This window comes from Micrasema longulum, unplaced genomic scaffold, assembly GCF_059751315.1.
Source record: "Micrasema longulum isolate JH-2025_06_02 unplaced genomic scaffold, ASM5975131v1 h1tg001594l, whole genome shotgun sequence".
Lineage (NCBI taxonomy): Eukaryota > Metazoa > Arthropoda > Insecta > Trichoptera > Brachycentridae > Micrasema > Micrasema longulum.
Window position 1 is genome coordinate 52,180 of NW_028278776.1, and position 16,733 is coordinate 68,912.

Sequence of the window (16,733 nt, forward strand, 5' to 3'; positions counted from 1 at the left end):
ATGTTTAATTGTTATGGCTATTCTCTTAAACGAAGAACAGAGAATATCATGTTACCTGTTTTAGTTTTTAGTATAGAGGGCTTAGTTCTGAGTTTGGATCAGTTATAAGTTATGAAGTTACGTTATCAGTCGTCGGTGTTACTGATTTGGAGTCATTGATAGAGCAACTAACATAGTAATTTTTAAGTAAATAATTGGTTCAACTATAACGACTACAGTGGAAAGTGAACTTTATTATTTATTTTAGATCAAAAGATCGAAGAATGGACTTTTATTCAAGTAATTTTTCTTCTTCTTCTTTCCACATCTGCTCCTAAGTGGAGCATGTGGACATCACCAGTTGCCTCCAGGAGACCCTCTCGCCAGTTAGCACTCTCGCCTCCTCTCCTCCCACGTAAATCTAGTGCCCCTTAGTTCCGTCGAATAAAGTCGAAAGATCGTCATCGACGGCCTTCCAGGACGGCGCGAGCCCCCAGATTTAAAGAAGAGGCAACTTGGGTTTAGGCTCTCGTGAGGCATACGCAGCACGTGTCCAAGCCAGGTCTACCGTCGCATCCTCAAGACACTCGTTATACGAGGCTTCTGGGTCCGTTCTCGGACTTTAATGTTAGTTATAAAAATTAAAAAATGTCATTTTTAAGTATGTAGTTTTAAAATGTACATGCATATAAATATGCGTATTTTGTCAATTCAGTGTTTTGTTTGTTTTTCTTTTAAATAACTTATTCAACACAAAGACATAGAAGGAAAACTCTCTTTTTCATTGCCCAAGGCTAGGATTGAACCCACAACCTACGGTTTCCTTGCACTGCGAAGGCCGTCGGGTTAGTCTTCTTTTGCACCCCCTGAAGTTTTTGCCACCGACCGTCACTGGGATGAAATGCGTGCACTTTCAAATATATAATTTGTGCAATTTTTATTAAGGAAATTGCATAATTAACATATTGCAACAGAGAAAAAGAACATTTAGAGAAGGTAATATAGTAATCTAGGCATCTACAGGGCTTATGACTTGTCATTGGCTGGTTTAAGTGGCCACTTTACACACCGTGCAACATTCACCATTCTGCCCATATTTGACCATCTTTATTCCTTCAATTATTTCATCTGTTGATGTTTGTGAAGTTAAAGAAGAAGTTTGTGTTGTAATATGTTAATATTCACAGCTCCCCAGGGTTGAATCCAGTCCTTGTCTACAAAAATTTTGACAAACTCTAAATATTTTTGAAGTTGCATAAGTTGAGCAGCTTGTATGCGTAACAAGATGAAAGCCTTAACTATTTCACCGAGATGTTCCAATGCGAGTACAACGGGACAAACTACACTCACCATTCTCCCCTGGTTTGCATGCACAGAACTGCTTATGATTATGCAGAGCTGATGAACTTAGTCCACACCACTCCTGCTGTAATTAAATCAGCTATCCTGTCCATCGAATGGCCATCAACTCAATTCTTCTTTTAATGTGTTGCATTACAATTCTTTTTTACTTTCTATCCTTTTTTTTTACAATTAATTACGTGTTTAATGTATCAATTATGATTATACTTTATATTATAACTGCTGCTTTAATTATATACTCTATGTACTTACTTTTGAACTGCATTTGTAAGAGCCCTCTGGGTGTTTAATAAATAAATAATATGTTATTAAAATGGAGATTTCTTTGTAGTGAGAAAGTAAATAAAATTACACTATTTTAAAATACTTTATTATTTATGAAGCAAAAAACATTAAAATACCATAATTCACAAAAAATATTAATTGCGTACAGGGTAAAATGACTATAGTTTGTGCACTTCTTACAGAGGAGAGGATCCCTACTATGCCATAGGTGTAGTGTTGGAAAATAATGTATTTCTTTAATGTTTTATAGTAAGCTTCTCTGTATCACAATAATAATGTTTGTTTGCATTTTTTATATTTGGATTCAAACTATGAATTGATAAGCAGAAGCATTAATTAATTATTAAGAACTTAATATAAGTATCTAGACTTGTTATAATAATTATTTTATATAATGCGATTAGGTTATATTTGATACGCGAGTTCTTGTATGTTGGTAGACATAATATTTATGAGACAATATTATGAAATTATACATCTTATTAGCAATAAAACAAAAATTTTGTTAAACATATTGTTAATCGGTTAGATTAGCCTAAGTAGTATTATTACGATTATGATAAATATTTATGACGTAATATTGAAGATATTCTTCACTTCCATATAATGCAATTAAAATTATTATGGCATATTATCCTTAAATTAGTTTATTTTGACTAGTATAAATTAAATTTATATTATATACTGAAAAATTCACATTGCCAAAGACAAATACTAATTCTCTTCTACAATAAATATTTACTATATATATAATTAGTTTATTTTGCAAACTCGATGTTGAAAATATTTTATTTTTTTAAGCGCTTATTATATACAGTATATTTGTGAATCATCCTTTTGACAGAACAAATTGCTCTCTAGATTACGGTTTTACACACTTCTTTAAAACACCACAGCTGTGCAATTAAAATATATAGACATACATATTGTTTGAAGTTCAAATTAAAGTTCCTACTTAGAGAGATGAATTGATGTTTTTTGGTAATAGTGTTTATACATGTTAAACATAAGATTGTATGCCACAAGTAAGAAACAAATGATTGCTGCATGGTAATGAGCCGGCATATTCAAGAATTTTGAACAAAAACTTGATTTTTTTATTTCAATTTTTAGATTTTTACAACTTTTGTTAACATCTTCGAAGTTCCTATAATTAGGTGTATCGCTTAAAACAGAAGAAGTATTTTCTTGATTTTTTTCATTTTGAGTTCTGTTTGTAATATAACTTGAGACCATAGAGTTATGTGTTTCAATAGTGTCATATTTCTGATTATCCATATGCAGTGGAATCAAATCGCTTTCCTCTACCACCACATCACTTTTGTAAATGATATTAGTATCTGAATGAATAGACTTTTCCTTTGTAAAGAACAATGGTGTTATCGGTCTATCGAGCTCGATGCTCGGAGTTAATTTACCAAACAGAAAGTCATCTAATTCCATTAATGTAGGAGTTAACTTTATTTTTAAAATGTCTTCATTCGTAAATGTTTCAGTTCGGAAGGTATCTGTAACTGAAATTGGAGAATTGATGTCATTCCTGAGTGCATCTCTTTCAATTTCAGTTATATCATCTGTGGCAGCAGGAACATCTGTGACATCGCAATAAGTAGAACTATGTATTTTATCAACAGTTACCTTACTCAGTACTTTTCCTGATAGGCTTAAAATATCATCAAAAATACCGCTTGAATATTGATTCGGAGAAGCATTACCAATATTGCTGGCACGATCGGCAACATTGGTCGATTGATAAAAGGGTGACAGCGAATTTCTTTCTTGAGAAAGAATATTAGCGTGCGTGAGACTTGCAGAATGGACGTCCTCCCTTGGCGTAGAAACTCTGTCCCTCGAGGTTCTTTTTGCACATCTGAAATATAAATATATTTTAAAAAAATGTATATTTTTATGTAAAGTAATAAATGACCGACTATAATAAGTATCAAAATAGAAAGAAAGGTTTTTTAGACTAATAAACATTAAGTTTATGTGCAGTTTGAAGACAAGGTGTATACAATATGAATATAGTTAACATATACATATGTACATTGTATTTTATAAAATGCAATTGTCCCTCTTTTTAAGTTTTAGTTAGAGGGCTCATTTCTCAACCGCGTTGACAATACATTTATTTTAAGGTTGTTTTTTCAGTACATATTTTAAGTCCCCAAACTGCCACATCCGACTGATCATTTTGTCTTATGTAACAACTGATCAAGATACACCGCAATTGGCGTGAAATTCAGGGCTCTACACACTGCTAGGTGCAGACAAGGATAAGAACAAAATCCAATTAAAAAGACAACATAAATAATGGTTAATTTAACACAATATATGTTTTATAAAATCACAACACATTTTGATCTACATTGTCACAGCAAATATATATTATATATACTTGATGTGTTTAACTAATATCGAAATACATAATATACAAAAGCCATAAAAAAAACTCTATATTTCACACACTTAAAAAAAGAGAAAAATTACTGAAGGCATTACATAACAACATAACATAGTATATTTTGACATATTATAACAAAGATGGAGAACGGAATATGGAAGTCTAGGCATTTTGGGAAGGCCTATGACCTGTCATTGGGCTGATTTGAGTAGCCACTTTCCACACTCTGCCTATCTTTAAATATCCATATCTCTTCAATTCTAATTAAATATGTGTATGGCACGATCCATAAGGTGTGGGACGCGTGTTTGCTTTATGTCTCTTCCTGATACAACCTGTATTTTATAGACATATTACTCAGTTAATATTACAAATATTGGAAAATACACATGTTTAGACATTGTTCGTGGAATTTATCATAGATTATGTATTCAAACTATTAACCAAAACAATGTGTTTTCTCAATGGTAAAAATATTGTCTATAATTAAAAAAAAAATTGTCAAAAATATGTAAAATAATTGCAAAACTAAAACAAAAAAATGCATGAATACTACTCGGTCAGTAATGCGCATAATAAATTGATAAATTTAGAAAAATAATTCATAATAGGTTATTATTATAATATTATATTATTAATAATGCATATTAAATAACCTTTAAGCTCGGTTATTAATCAATAATTAAATCGGTTTGTGACGATTATCACGTCTAAAAATTTGTCTGTTGTTGAATAATTGGTTATTAAAGAGACGGTGAGATTCTTCAGGACTTTTAATACTTCCTGATTTTTCCCCATACTGAGTTTGTGAGCTTTTCAGTTTTTTCAAAATACTTATTTAAAAGTCCTCTTATTTATAGTACATAAGTTAATGACCCTATTTTTAAGAAACTCAAATTTGTCTGTACCTACCAGTTTTTAAGATCTTTCGGATTCTCGGTCGTTTTTTAACTTTTTTTATTTTCTATACCTATTTATTATTTTCATTCAAATTTATTTGTGCGCAATTTCAGACCTGAGGGATTTTATAAGAATTTTTGATTATGTAATAAAGAATCACAACATCATTACTGATTATGTGCATTACTAATAAAAGGGAAAATAAATTGCATCCGTATTTAAAACCCGGGTTTTAGAACAGTGTCCGCAAAGCTTAAGAGGAAGATACTGTTCTGGATATTTGTTAATAAAATAAAACCAACACATAATAGCGTAATTATTTCAAAGCAAGGACTGTCCATAAAATTCCTGTTTCTTTATGGTACTAAGGGATTTTATTTGTTTAGTGTATAAATATTAGGGTTTACATTATATTCCGAAACTCTTGAATATTAAATTATGTTTTGTATTTTAATTGAAATGTAAAATAGTTATAAATATTTAGATTTTTAAGATTATTTAACAACAAATTTTTATTTAATTTTACTATAGATATTTTCATATTGGAATAGCAGTAAGATCCTTAATTGACAAATAAATTACTGTTTTTAAATTGATTATTCATTTAATTCCCATTATTTTATAAATATTTATGATCACTGAGATAAGGTTCTCTCAAGGCATGAGTTTTAGGTACTAAACCCATTATTGAAGTGACTGTCTTCTGCTATTTGCTCGGGGCCAGTCAATGGTTTAGTTGAAAATTTGGAATTTAAGTATTTCCCTGAGTTTTGTTGTAGTCCATCACTAACTCCTGTTCATAATAAACATGGCACTGCGCTGTACTGTAACTGTACATTTGATGATTTCTTTCTAGATATATTAAATAGGGTCTTTGCACGTTTTTCATTATTTTTATTTTCAAATAAGCAACAATTACAAAGGACACTATATTTTTTTTGTGAGACGTCAGATACATTTTCTACAAAGGTTTAAAATACGCATATTTTGATTACCCGAAAATTTGACATTTCGCACCCTGTGGGATAAACGGCACTTATCCAAACTAGGAAAGAAAAATTAGGTAAATATATGCAGAACTTTGTAAAAATTATGTTAAGAATAAAGAATACACATTTGGAAATTAGAATTGGATTAAGGATTATTAATTAGAATTAGGTTTACTATTATATATGGTGTTTTTCCAAATATTTATTTTGTGTATAAATAAGGGCGTTAATTTGAAATAAATAAATGGATCTTATCAAGAAAATTGATGATCCAATTAACCTGACCACAGTTGTTACTGACCATATTTGTGTTAAGAATTATTTTAATATTTATTTTTTATGTGCAAATGTGGTATAAGGATTTGCGAATAGTGTAGTTATGTAAATTTAAAAAGTATTATTATTGGTTTAAAGAAAGTTTGATGCATCGGGATTTTTCGATGAATAAAATCCCAATAATTTCACCCGGAGCTCGAAGTTGAAGGATGTGATGGTGATGTCGAAGTGGCAACAAAGATGGAATGTAAGTGTAGCATACGCACCGTGCAGTTGAAGCACTGACTGTGGTAGTTATTGTTGAGGGCCTCCACCCACCTGTCTCCAGCTTCCACTGGGAAGCCGCAAGCGATGCACTTCGTTGTGAACAGCTCATTCCAATCTAAAATCAAATCAAACTTGACAATGTGTACATTCTTATGAGTCCTAGGAAAGTTTTCCTCTGATTGTATTCTGTGATCTAGTATGAAAACTCAAACGTCAAATATACTTATTGGAAAATTAATGCCTACATTTTGTTATTTTTTAACAATTATAATTAAGCCATCAATTATGCGGGTTTTGGAATAACTCCCCCGATGTTTTTATGCTGTAAAAAGTTGAATAATCAAAAATAAAATTCCAATATCATTTGATTAAGTTTCTTAACTTTCTGGGTTAAAAAGATCGGCCCATCATGACATTGACTTTTTTAAAAGAATGCATTCTGAAGCATGCATTTCAATTTTTGATTGAACGTCAAAGATTATCAAATTGAATTATTTTTATATTACTTTCAATTTTAAAAAATATAAATTTTAACTTTCTTTTTCACGTAAATTTTAACGTAACAACTTACCCGCTTCACAGTAAGGAAGTCCTTCTTCCAGGAAGAATGGATTATTTCCGAATAGTTTTCCACAGTAAGCACAGTTGAAGCATTCAGGGTGGAAATGTTTTCCAATAGCATTCAAGCAATCCTGTAATAAAAATAATTATGTATAAGTAAAAATAAGAAAATTAAATGTAAAATGCAACTTATCATCAATAAAATTGAATGCACATATATAATATTATATAATAATGAATAACAAAAAACAAAAAAATAATAATTTTGAATTGAATTACTAAACAAAGCAAAAGTTCACTCACTCCTTTAATTTTTCCATGGCACTTATCGCAAGCTGGAGCAATAAACTGCTCGAAGCAATATTCACAATAAAGTTGGCCATTTTCCTCAACGAATCCGATGTCCTGCAAATGGCGTCTGCAAGTGTTGTTTACACACACAAAGTGTTCCGGGCACCAGATGCGTCCGAGTGCTGTAATGAAGGGACCCCTATCGCCACAATATACAATAATTATTAAAATTGTTGTTGGGGTTGCGTTTACTTAATTACCATTTGAATGGTAAATTTTTTGAAAATATATACTAAAAAAAAAACCAAACTAATATTTTAAAACTTTGTTACAAAAAACTGGCTTTAAATAACTCTTGATTCAGCTTCGACAGCGCCTCTGTCGTTTTTTACTTCACCTCAGCAACATCAGCAAAATGCATTTTTTTCGTGTATTTTTCATTCAAGAGAATAAGAAGAAGTTGCAGAGGGCTAGATCGGGTGAACAAGGGGGTGGGATACAGCGGTCATATCTTTTTTGATAAAAAATTGGCACGTAGAGAGGGCTGTGTGAGAACAAATTTTGCAGCCACTCTTTTTCAAAATTCAAAATTTGCTGCACTGAACTCCGAGGGATCATTTGGCAAATTTTATGGACATTTTCATAAGTTCGGACCGTTGAAGACCCCCAGAGTGGGGTCGGTTACCAATTGATATTTCACCTTATTTAAAATGGGAAAACCACTCAAACACTTGAGTTTTCCCCTAGCATCATGTTTGTGGGCGGATGTTAACATTTCAAGAGTTTCTGCGTAAGTTTTGAAGCAAAACTTCACTCATTCATTGAAACAATGTGACAAAAATTCACACCAGTCATATGGAACTTATCCAGCGATGATCCTTGGCATTCCGACTGAGAAAAGGTAGCTCTACACGATCCTACTGGCAGAACCCGGCGCTACAGAAACTCCGCCCACCACAACATTAGTTCAGTTTCTTTTTTATGTATATACATATATTTATAACAGATAATAAAATTTTATGCTTAGTGAATTTCAATTCCATTTTTTATCCAAGTATTGGTAAAATAATACGAACATTCATTATTAGAAAAAAATAATGTTATTTCAGTAAAAATATATTTTAAAACCATGCACACAAAACGGTTGAAGAATTTTGAAGTCTAAAATTATATAAAAGATTTATTTTGGACAAAAAATTACCTGGTTATTTGCTTATTACACTGATTGCATACAGGGTAGACACCATCAACTAAATCCACAGACGCAATAGTACTCAGTGGTCGTGAGGTTACATGAGAGTCACCTTTTCCCGATGATTTGGCATCTTGCGGACTATTTTTTTTCTCCCTTAGCTTTACTGGAGAGTCGTTTAAATTATTTTGATTATTATCACAAATTTTATTGAAGCCTGTATTTGGTTTTACTTGATCTTGTTGAATTGAATGAGAAATTTCATTTTTTTTGTTAAATGGTTTAAAATTTTGTTCAGTTAAAGGTTTTCGTGTTTGCCCATTTAAAAAGGAACTTGCAATTTTGTTTTGCTGTGACTGTGAATTTTGCAAATCTTTTTGCACGGGTTTTTCTGTTTCTGATTTCTCATTTACTGAAATGTCTTTTTTGATAATTTTATTCAATAAGGCAGATGTAAGTTGTTTTGGGGGCATATCAGATTGATCAGCAGTATTTTTATATTGTTTTTCATAAACCGGAGAAAGGGAACCACTCCCAGAGAGACTCGTCATGGGAGAGGAAGACTGACTAATGGTTGGAGAAGGATTTCCATTGTGGACTGGTGATGCGCAGCCTACTTTGAACTTAGGCGGTGGAGGAGGCGGAGGGGGGATGGCTCCAGGTGTATAGGGCACTGGGAATTGTGGCTCTGCTGGTGAATTTTTTCCATTTTGATTCCAAATCGGTAATGTGTTTTTGGTGTATTGCATCTCATTACAATTATTTAATGGGTTATTACTGCTTATTCCATTACTGTGTTTATTGATTTTTATACTCTCACTACTGTTGATGTTTGATGGCTCATTAACTTTTAACGGATGTTTTAACACAACGGTATCCTTGATTTTATTTGCCATGCTGGCAATATGATCTCCAGGTTTTATTTTCCTTTGTATTCCTATTTCGTATGTTCCATTGAAAGCGTTTCTAGATAGCTGTTTCATCAGAGAATTGTTAGTCATTCCATTAGTTGCGTATTCTATCTTTTTTTTAACTGGCATTTCTCGGTTATTGTTATCAGGTTCATCTAGTCAAACAAAAACAACCAAAATCATATAATTAATTTATACACACAACATGCATTAGTTAGAACTCTACACGCTACAGCAGTACACATAATGCAAGACACTCTTGGAAGCAGCACCTGTAAACACACAATATAATGCAAATGTACCTAATGTGGCCATTACAATGTGCGCAGAGAGCGACTCGTGATCCGGGTCCCGCAGCCATGTTGAGAATGCCGCGGCCGCGCTTGGGGGCGGAAGACACCCCGAAGGTCTTCCCGCGAGCTGCAGCTCCTGCACCACCTGTGGAGGGGGTGGGATCACATACCGGGCCACTGGTGTTAAGGTTAGCACCGCTAGTGATGGAACAAGGCAGCCCGCAGATTGGTTGGGGCTTTGTTGCCGTATTAGCGGAAGGTTGAACAGACAATATCGCCTCTGGTTGAGTTTGAGGGCGAAAAGATACAATAGGAAGAGTGGATTGCGGTTGTTGAACATTCCTTGGGGATTCTTGCTGGGTGTAATTGTGACTGGGTGCTGAGGATTTATTTGGAATTTGTGGTACGGGATTAGAAGTGATAGCTCCGGCATTTTTTTGTATTTCAATTGATTTTGCAACTTGGGTTCTTTCGAACTCTTCAAAAACTTTTCTAGTTCTTTGCACAGAATTTGTCCCCTTTTCAAAAACTGATTGGGATTGTGTTGCCTGTTCTACACACTGATGGTTCAACTGCAATGACTCGCTAATTTTTGCATCCATTGTTTCTTGTGAATGAAAACCTATTTTTGTCATATGTTGAGATTTTAAAAAGGATTGTTGATTGTTAGCCCAGTTTTTTGCTCCGGAAGAATTGAAAATTTCTACTCCACTTTGGAAACTATTTTTTACTGATTCATGTTCTTTACGTAGATTTGCTGTAGCTTGAGAAAGTAATGAGTGAGATGTTTGAGCTTGAGCTGTGGTCTCTTTAATCTTTGGTGCCTGCATTTTAAGCGGATTAGGAGGAGGACCAGGAGCTGGAGATCGAGTACGAATCATTTTAGGTGTTGGAGAACGGCTCACTTCTGGACTTGATGGCTCATAAAGATTTGTTTCTGGTGGTGAACATTCCACAGCTACTAAATTCATTTGATAATAAGGTATAAGTGGAGCTGGCTTATTAATCATGCTGGGAGTAGTTGGGCGACTACCAACAGTTGGTGAAACTCGAAGAGTTGCTTCAGTTACTGGTTGAAATGTCATAGAAATTGGTGTGTCTTTTTGGAGATCTTGTACTGATGGTATGTCAGTTTTCTTTTGTTCAGCGACTAGATTGCATTGGGTTGATGCAATATTTAAACCTTCACAAGCTCTATTTGGTTCACTTGTTTGTTGATTAGTTGTATTTTTTTTTACATGTGGATCAATGGTATCAGGAGCAATACAGGGTGAAATTGGTTTCTGCAGTATAGCTGGTTCATTTGTGATTTCCGGGGTTTTACCTCTTTGAGATGGTAATTGTTCTAGATTTTTCTGGTAACATGGTATATTTGATGGTTTTTGTAAACCTGATGATGCTCTTTTATTCATCACAGATAATTGTTCGCACTGGATGCTATCAAACGATTGTTCATAATTTTGTAAAATATTTGTGTTCTGTTTAATTTCCATTTTTTGAAACTCTTGAACATGAGAAGATTCATGGGATTCTGTAACCATAGATGAAGATGTAGTCTGCACCCTCGTTGAACTAGATGCTTGTGCAAATTGGTTACTGGTGCTGGTTGTAATGGATTGTGAATTCAATAATTCTTCTGGAAAAGGTGGGGGAAACGTTTGAATAGTTTTAGCCACAGGTTTGAATGCGGATAGTTGAGTTGATGATTGAAACTGACAAACAGTTTGAATTGGTGCTTTAGAAGTTTGCACATTGACAGTTTGACAAGGTTGTGTAGCAACAGGCCTAATGCATTCTTTAGATAATGTGTTTACAGCAATAGGCTTTGAACAAATCACTTCTGACGCGCTCTCTGCGCATTTATTAGAATTATTATTTTCATTAACCAATGGTGTGTATGGGCGTTCCGGAGCTATAGTTAGAGCTTCAAGAAAAGAACCTCGTTCAATGGGTTGAACACCCAGTGGGGTATACGGACGACTTGGAGCAATAGTTAATGCAGAAACTAATGGTGAGACTGCACCTCCTCTAGGCTGCCTTCGTTCAATATTGATTGGTATGTCTGGAGGAAAGTACGGTATGGTTTCTTCCGGCATCGGTACAGGTCGAGAAGATGTTTGAATCGGTGTATGTGGTTTTATTGGTGATATGGAAGAAAACGAGCTTTTAGATTCATAAGAATCTACCACTGCAGATTTATTTGTCGCGTCTTCGCTGCAGTCATTGATAGTTTGAACTTCTTTGACCATATTTTCAATAAATGTATTTTTTATAGCACTCTCTGGTTGAGAGGATATTGAAGAAACAGTCAATGGTTCACTTATTGATGAACATACTGTACTTGCTTTAGTCGCTTCAGGAAGAGGAGAGTATGATCTTTCAGGAGCTATAGTTAGAGCATCTAACAGTGGGTTTTGTTGATGCTTTTGTGTTGGATTAGAAAGAATACATTGCATGTTTTCACCTTGTACTGATTGGTTTTTGTTGGTAGCAGTCATTGAAATAGATTCTTTTCTCTGAACCTGTATATGATCATGCTCCTTATTACTTGAAATATTAAACTTATCTTCGGTTTTAACTTGTTTGGCCTCAAGTGTAGGAGACGATGGACACAGTGTTTCACATTTGTTGGTTAGCGATTGAACCAATTGTTTAGTGTCTATTTTTTCAGAAATAGTTTCCACGCATTCCATAGGTGACTTTTTCCCTGACGTGTGAGTTTCTTCAGTTGAGCAAATCGACTGATTGTGCCCAATATTTTGAACTTCATTGTTCGTACAGATGATAGAAGATATTTGAGATTCCGATTGATCGTTCCTTATAACTTCCTGGAATTCTTTATCAGGTGTTTCGTATTTTTTTTCAATTGGCATACCAGTTTGAGACTGGTATATGGTTTGAATGTTTTCTTCTTCATTGAAATTTTCACAGTGGGTGGAAGATCCACTCTGCTGTGATGAAGAAACAATATTTTCTCCCGTTGTAATTTGTTGATAACTTTGACTAGAAGACTGTATCATAGATGCCGAAGACACTTGAATAGAGGATGTGACTGATGTTTGACTAGTCTGATTTTCTTGAGTAACTTCGTCTAAAAACTTGACGCGGTGGGTGGAGTCAGGCTCAGAACGAGAGGTCTTGATTAGCCATGGAGCTGGCATTTGCGGTGCAGGTTCAGTTCGATAGGCCATAGGAGAAGGGCAAGGGAACTTGGAGGACGCAGTAGGAAGAAAGTCAGCCTGGTTGGTGGCCTGACAGAGATTGGCATAGGGGCAAACGACTTGGCAGGGAATGCTCGAAGGACAGACAGCCTGGGAAAGGAGATTTGTTTCATCTGGGCATTCTTCATTTTCAGAGTCATTTTTAGGAGGCCAAATGATGTTTTTCACACTTTTTACTGTTTTGTTATATTTTGTTAGTGTTTACGTTTAGAATATTAAAAAAAAGGATGAGAGGAAATTAAAACGGTTAATTTCAGTCAAGGAATATAGGATTGGGTTGAAAATTTTTATGAAATAATAAAATTAGTCATATGTAAATTATTAAGCATTTGCATGTATTTAAGTTTTTTTTAAATAAGCAATCTTACATAAAAAGGAATTGAGAGAAATAAATAAACCCTTTGATTGTATTATGTGTATGCAGCCATTATTTATTCTACACTATATGTGTATGCAGCCATTATTTATTCTACACATATATATATATATATATATATAAGATGTATACATATGAATTATGGATATATACATAATTCATATATATATATGAATTATGAATATATAAATATATAAACTTTAATTATACGGATATATTATTTTCAAATGTTTGTTATTTAAAACTATTACATATTTTATGTGTGTTGCAATAGTATAATCGTTGGCTTAGGGTGTAAACCTGTTATCTACACTTTTTAGTTAAATTACGTTTTTGAAATCGTTGGAAAGAGAAAAAAAAACTGCATGTGATCCGAAAAAACGCTAAATCGATATCGAAATTCAAATTGTGTTTTTTTTTTAACGAAACAAGATCTTTAAAGCGAATACCCGCTATCTGCATGTTACTACGCAATTTGCATTAAGAATGTGGTCGTTTGAGATCTTTTGAACAAGAATTTTTCGATCCTCATCTGCAATAGAATCTCACTACTGCGTGCTACAACCAACAAAAAACATTTATTACTAGAATTGTCCTCTAAAACTTTTGATTGCAATATTTCACAAAGTGTTTAGTATGAAAGATCTCGGGTTATTGCACCCTACAAATGATTAATGAGAAAAATGTTCAGTGTATCGGGTGTGGTCCTGTGGCTAGTGTCTCGGACTCACGAATCAAAGGTCCGTGGTTTGAACCCCACTCTACCCCAACTTAATTCCCATTTTTTAATAGTGAGTTATTTTTTAAACTCGTTGAAAGAAAAATTTGGGTAAATCATAAAAACGCAAATAATTATTTTAAAAAATATATATATATTTATATTCTGCGTGCAATGTTTCTGATGAGGACTATAGAAATCCAGCAAGCAAGTTTACAATCTCACATTTTATAATTGAAATCAATAAAGACGCTCTTTGTCTAATTTCGAATTGTTTGAATTGTTGTTAGCTAAGTTTGCTAGTACATATTTGATTAGATTTTAGAGAAAATTACATTTTACCAACAGTCTCTGTCATTCAAAACTAATGTTATTCTTAATGTTGCGTTGCACGAACGGTCTTTCAAAAAGAAAAATATTAACATTCCTGTTAATATGTAGTGGTTTGCAAACCAGCTAGAAAAAACCTGGGCCCACACATGAAATTTTTTATTTGATTTACATTCCCTTTTCAAAGCATTTGGCAACATTCAGCTTAATAAAAGCATCCGGCCTGGTCGTGATAAAGGAGATGAAAAAATTGAGAGCTTTTTTATACCACTGATGGTGAAATACATTTTAAACTAAATTTCAGCAATCCTTGGACACCACAAAAAATTGACAATATTGCAACACCATTAGAAACGAGACAATTCCAGAAGGGAAATTCATCATCATTTTCTTATCTGCACCCGGCGGTGCATGGGCCACTGTATTGGCACTCGCAGCATAACTAGATAATTTTTGTTCCATGGAAGGTAAAGTGATTAGTCTTACGCTTTAGGTACTAGACCTAGGACAGTGTTAAGCCACAATTAAAACAAATATTTCACATTGACCCTGCCAGGAATCGAAGCGAAGACCCCAACCGCTACACTACGAGGCCGATTTATCCCTACTCGATTGCCTTTTTAGAACCTTCAGACCTTAGAGCAGCCATCGAGTCAAAAACGCTCAGCCAGGATTCTGGTTCTATTTCACAAACAGAACTGTATTCTTCATCTACCTGAACACTGGAGAAAAATTACCGAAATAAAATTTAATGACTTGCAACAACTTAAGTCCACTTTACTCTGATTGCAGCTATATTTACTTTTTTACGCTCTTTTTATTGCCTCCTGTATAATTCATTCTGATGCAGATAGCAGGTTTACACCCTAAGCAGACAAATACAATTTCCGTTCTGTGTGTTTTTAGTTTGAAATCTTTGAAAAATTTTGCCATTTTTTCAATAAGGTGTTAAAAGGATGTTTAGACATGCATTGTATATAATATTTATGTAGGTATTATATAATGTATATATACAAGGTATTTTACATTTGCAACTAGAAAAATGCTTTTGTTTATTTAAGAAACAGTATTTTTAAATCTTACAACTTTTATTTATTATCGCATTATTATTTTGATAAATTTGTCAGTAGGTCAGCCACTTTATTAGAACATTTTAAGCTTTAAAACATAAATAATAATCCATCAAAAAACTTGTATTCAAAATATGCATACCAAAAATGAAGCTGTTTAGAGCAATTAAAGTCTCTTATAGTGCGTATTCAAGGTAAATAACTAATCACCGAGTATCTATTGACTTAAACGATATTTCTATCAATATTACGGATTGAAAGAAAAACTAAGTTTTGCCGATACAAATATGGGTAAATTGTAAATGAAGTTACAGATTAAGATTGACTGAAAAAGACTGGTCATTCCAATTCTTTATTTAGCTGTTGATCATGATGGTAATAATAACATTATGGAGAGACTTATTTCATCTCGCATCTCAATGGCACACCGTAACATAATTTTATCAATATATTATATTATTTGACTATTGATTTGAGGTCCGCCTGGTGTCAAGGATTAAAACCATAGAAATAAATGAACTTATCAAATTTCAAACCAGAAAAAGTTTAATGTGGAATTATTGTTAAGATGGCTTCTATTTTGCTCATAACACATACTAAAATTAGATTTTAGGTTCTTTTAAATTTTGAAAATTTACATGCTATTGTTTTGCATATGATACAAGTTTGAAGAAGAATTTTATGCAATTTGAATTCAAATATTCTTTGTACAAATGCGCTCAAATTCCTTATTTACCTTTAAAAGGTGAAGCTGCTTTCATTGTTGAAAATTGACCTAAAATTAATTTGTTTATTAAAATGAATAAAAATTCAATCCGATTATATACTTCTCAATTCTTTTTATAAAATAAATTAAATGTAATGTACACAAATACATTACATTATTATATAAATCATTTTAAAAGCAGCCAGCCGTTCCAGTGTCCTGTAGGTGTGTGATGCCATTTATAGTAGAGTCTCGTCGCATAATGTATGTAGATGTTTGCTTTTGTGGATAGTATTGATGATTGTTTTTCCAATTGATTGAAGTGTATTAATTTAATTTGTAATACTATTAACATGATATATTAGGCTGTTTTTATTGGATAATGGTCCATACATTAATAATTTATATAATATATATATATTCCATAACAATATACTACCTAGTTATTCCTTTGTTATACAAAAGTAATACGGTCATATTGATTTTTGTAAACATATTTTTCATAGACACTAAACAATTAGAATCATTATTTAGTAATTAATAATTTGTATACAAATTAACTCTTCATAGTGGTGTTAAAAAAAAATATATATTGTTTTGGC

General features: G+C 33.0%; 1 protein-coding gene across 37 annotated transcripts in view; it reads right to left on the reverse strand.

Annotated features, from left to right (window-relative positions):
* Positions 1–2,412: 2,412 nt before the first annotated feature.
* The window catches only part of LOC148274751 (PDZ and LIM domain protein Zasp-like), a 106,408-nt gene continuing 92,087 nt past the window's right edge, over positions 2,413–16,733 (reverse strand). For 7 of the 37 annotated variants that reach the window (XM_088236655.1, XM_088236652.1, XM_088236650.1 and 4 more), the window contains 5 exons: positions 9,720–13,107; positions 7,327–7,513; positions 7,034–7,154; positions 6,514–6,577; positions 2,413–3,496 (listed from right to left, as the gene is read on the reverse strand). In XM_088236655.1, the coding sequence (XP_088092781.1) occupies positions 2,578–3,496; positions 6,514–6,577; positions 7,034–7,154; positions 7,327–7,513; positions 9,720–13,107 (4,679 nt within the window). In that variant the 3' untranslated portion in view covers positions 2,413–2,577. Of the gene's footprint in view, positions 3,497–6,461; positions 6,578–7,033; positions 7,155–7,326; positions 7,514–8,515; positions 9,573–9,719; positions 13,108–16,161; positions 16,201–16,733 lie in introns of all 37 variants that reach the window. The other 30 variants (XM_088236661.1, XM_088236665.1, XM_088236660.1 and 27 more) reach the window with 12 other exon arrangements.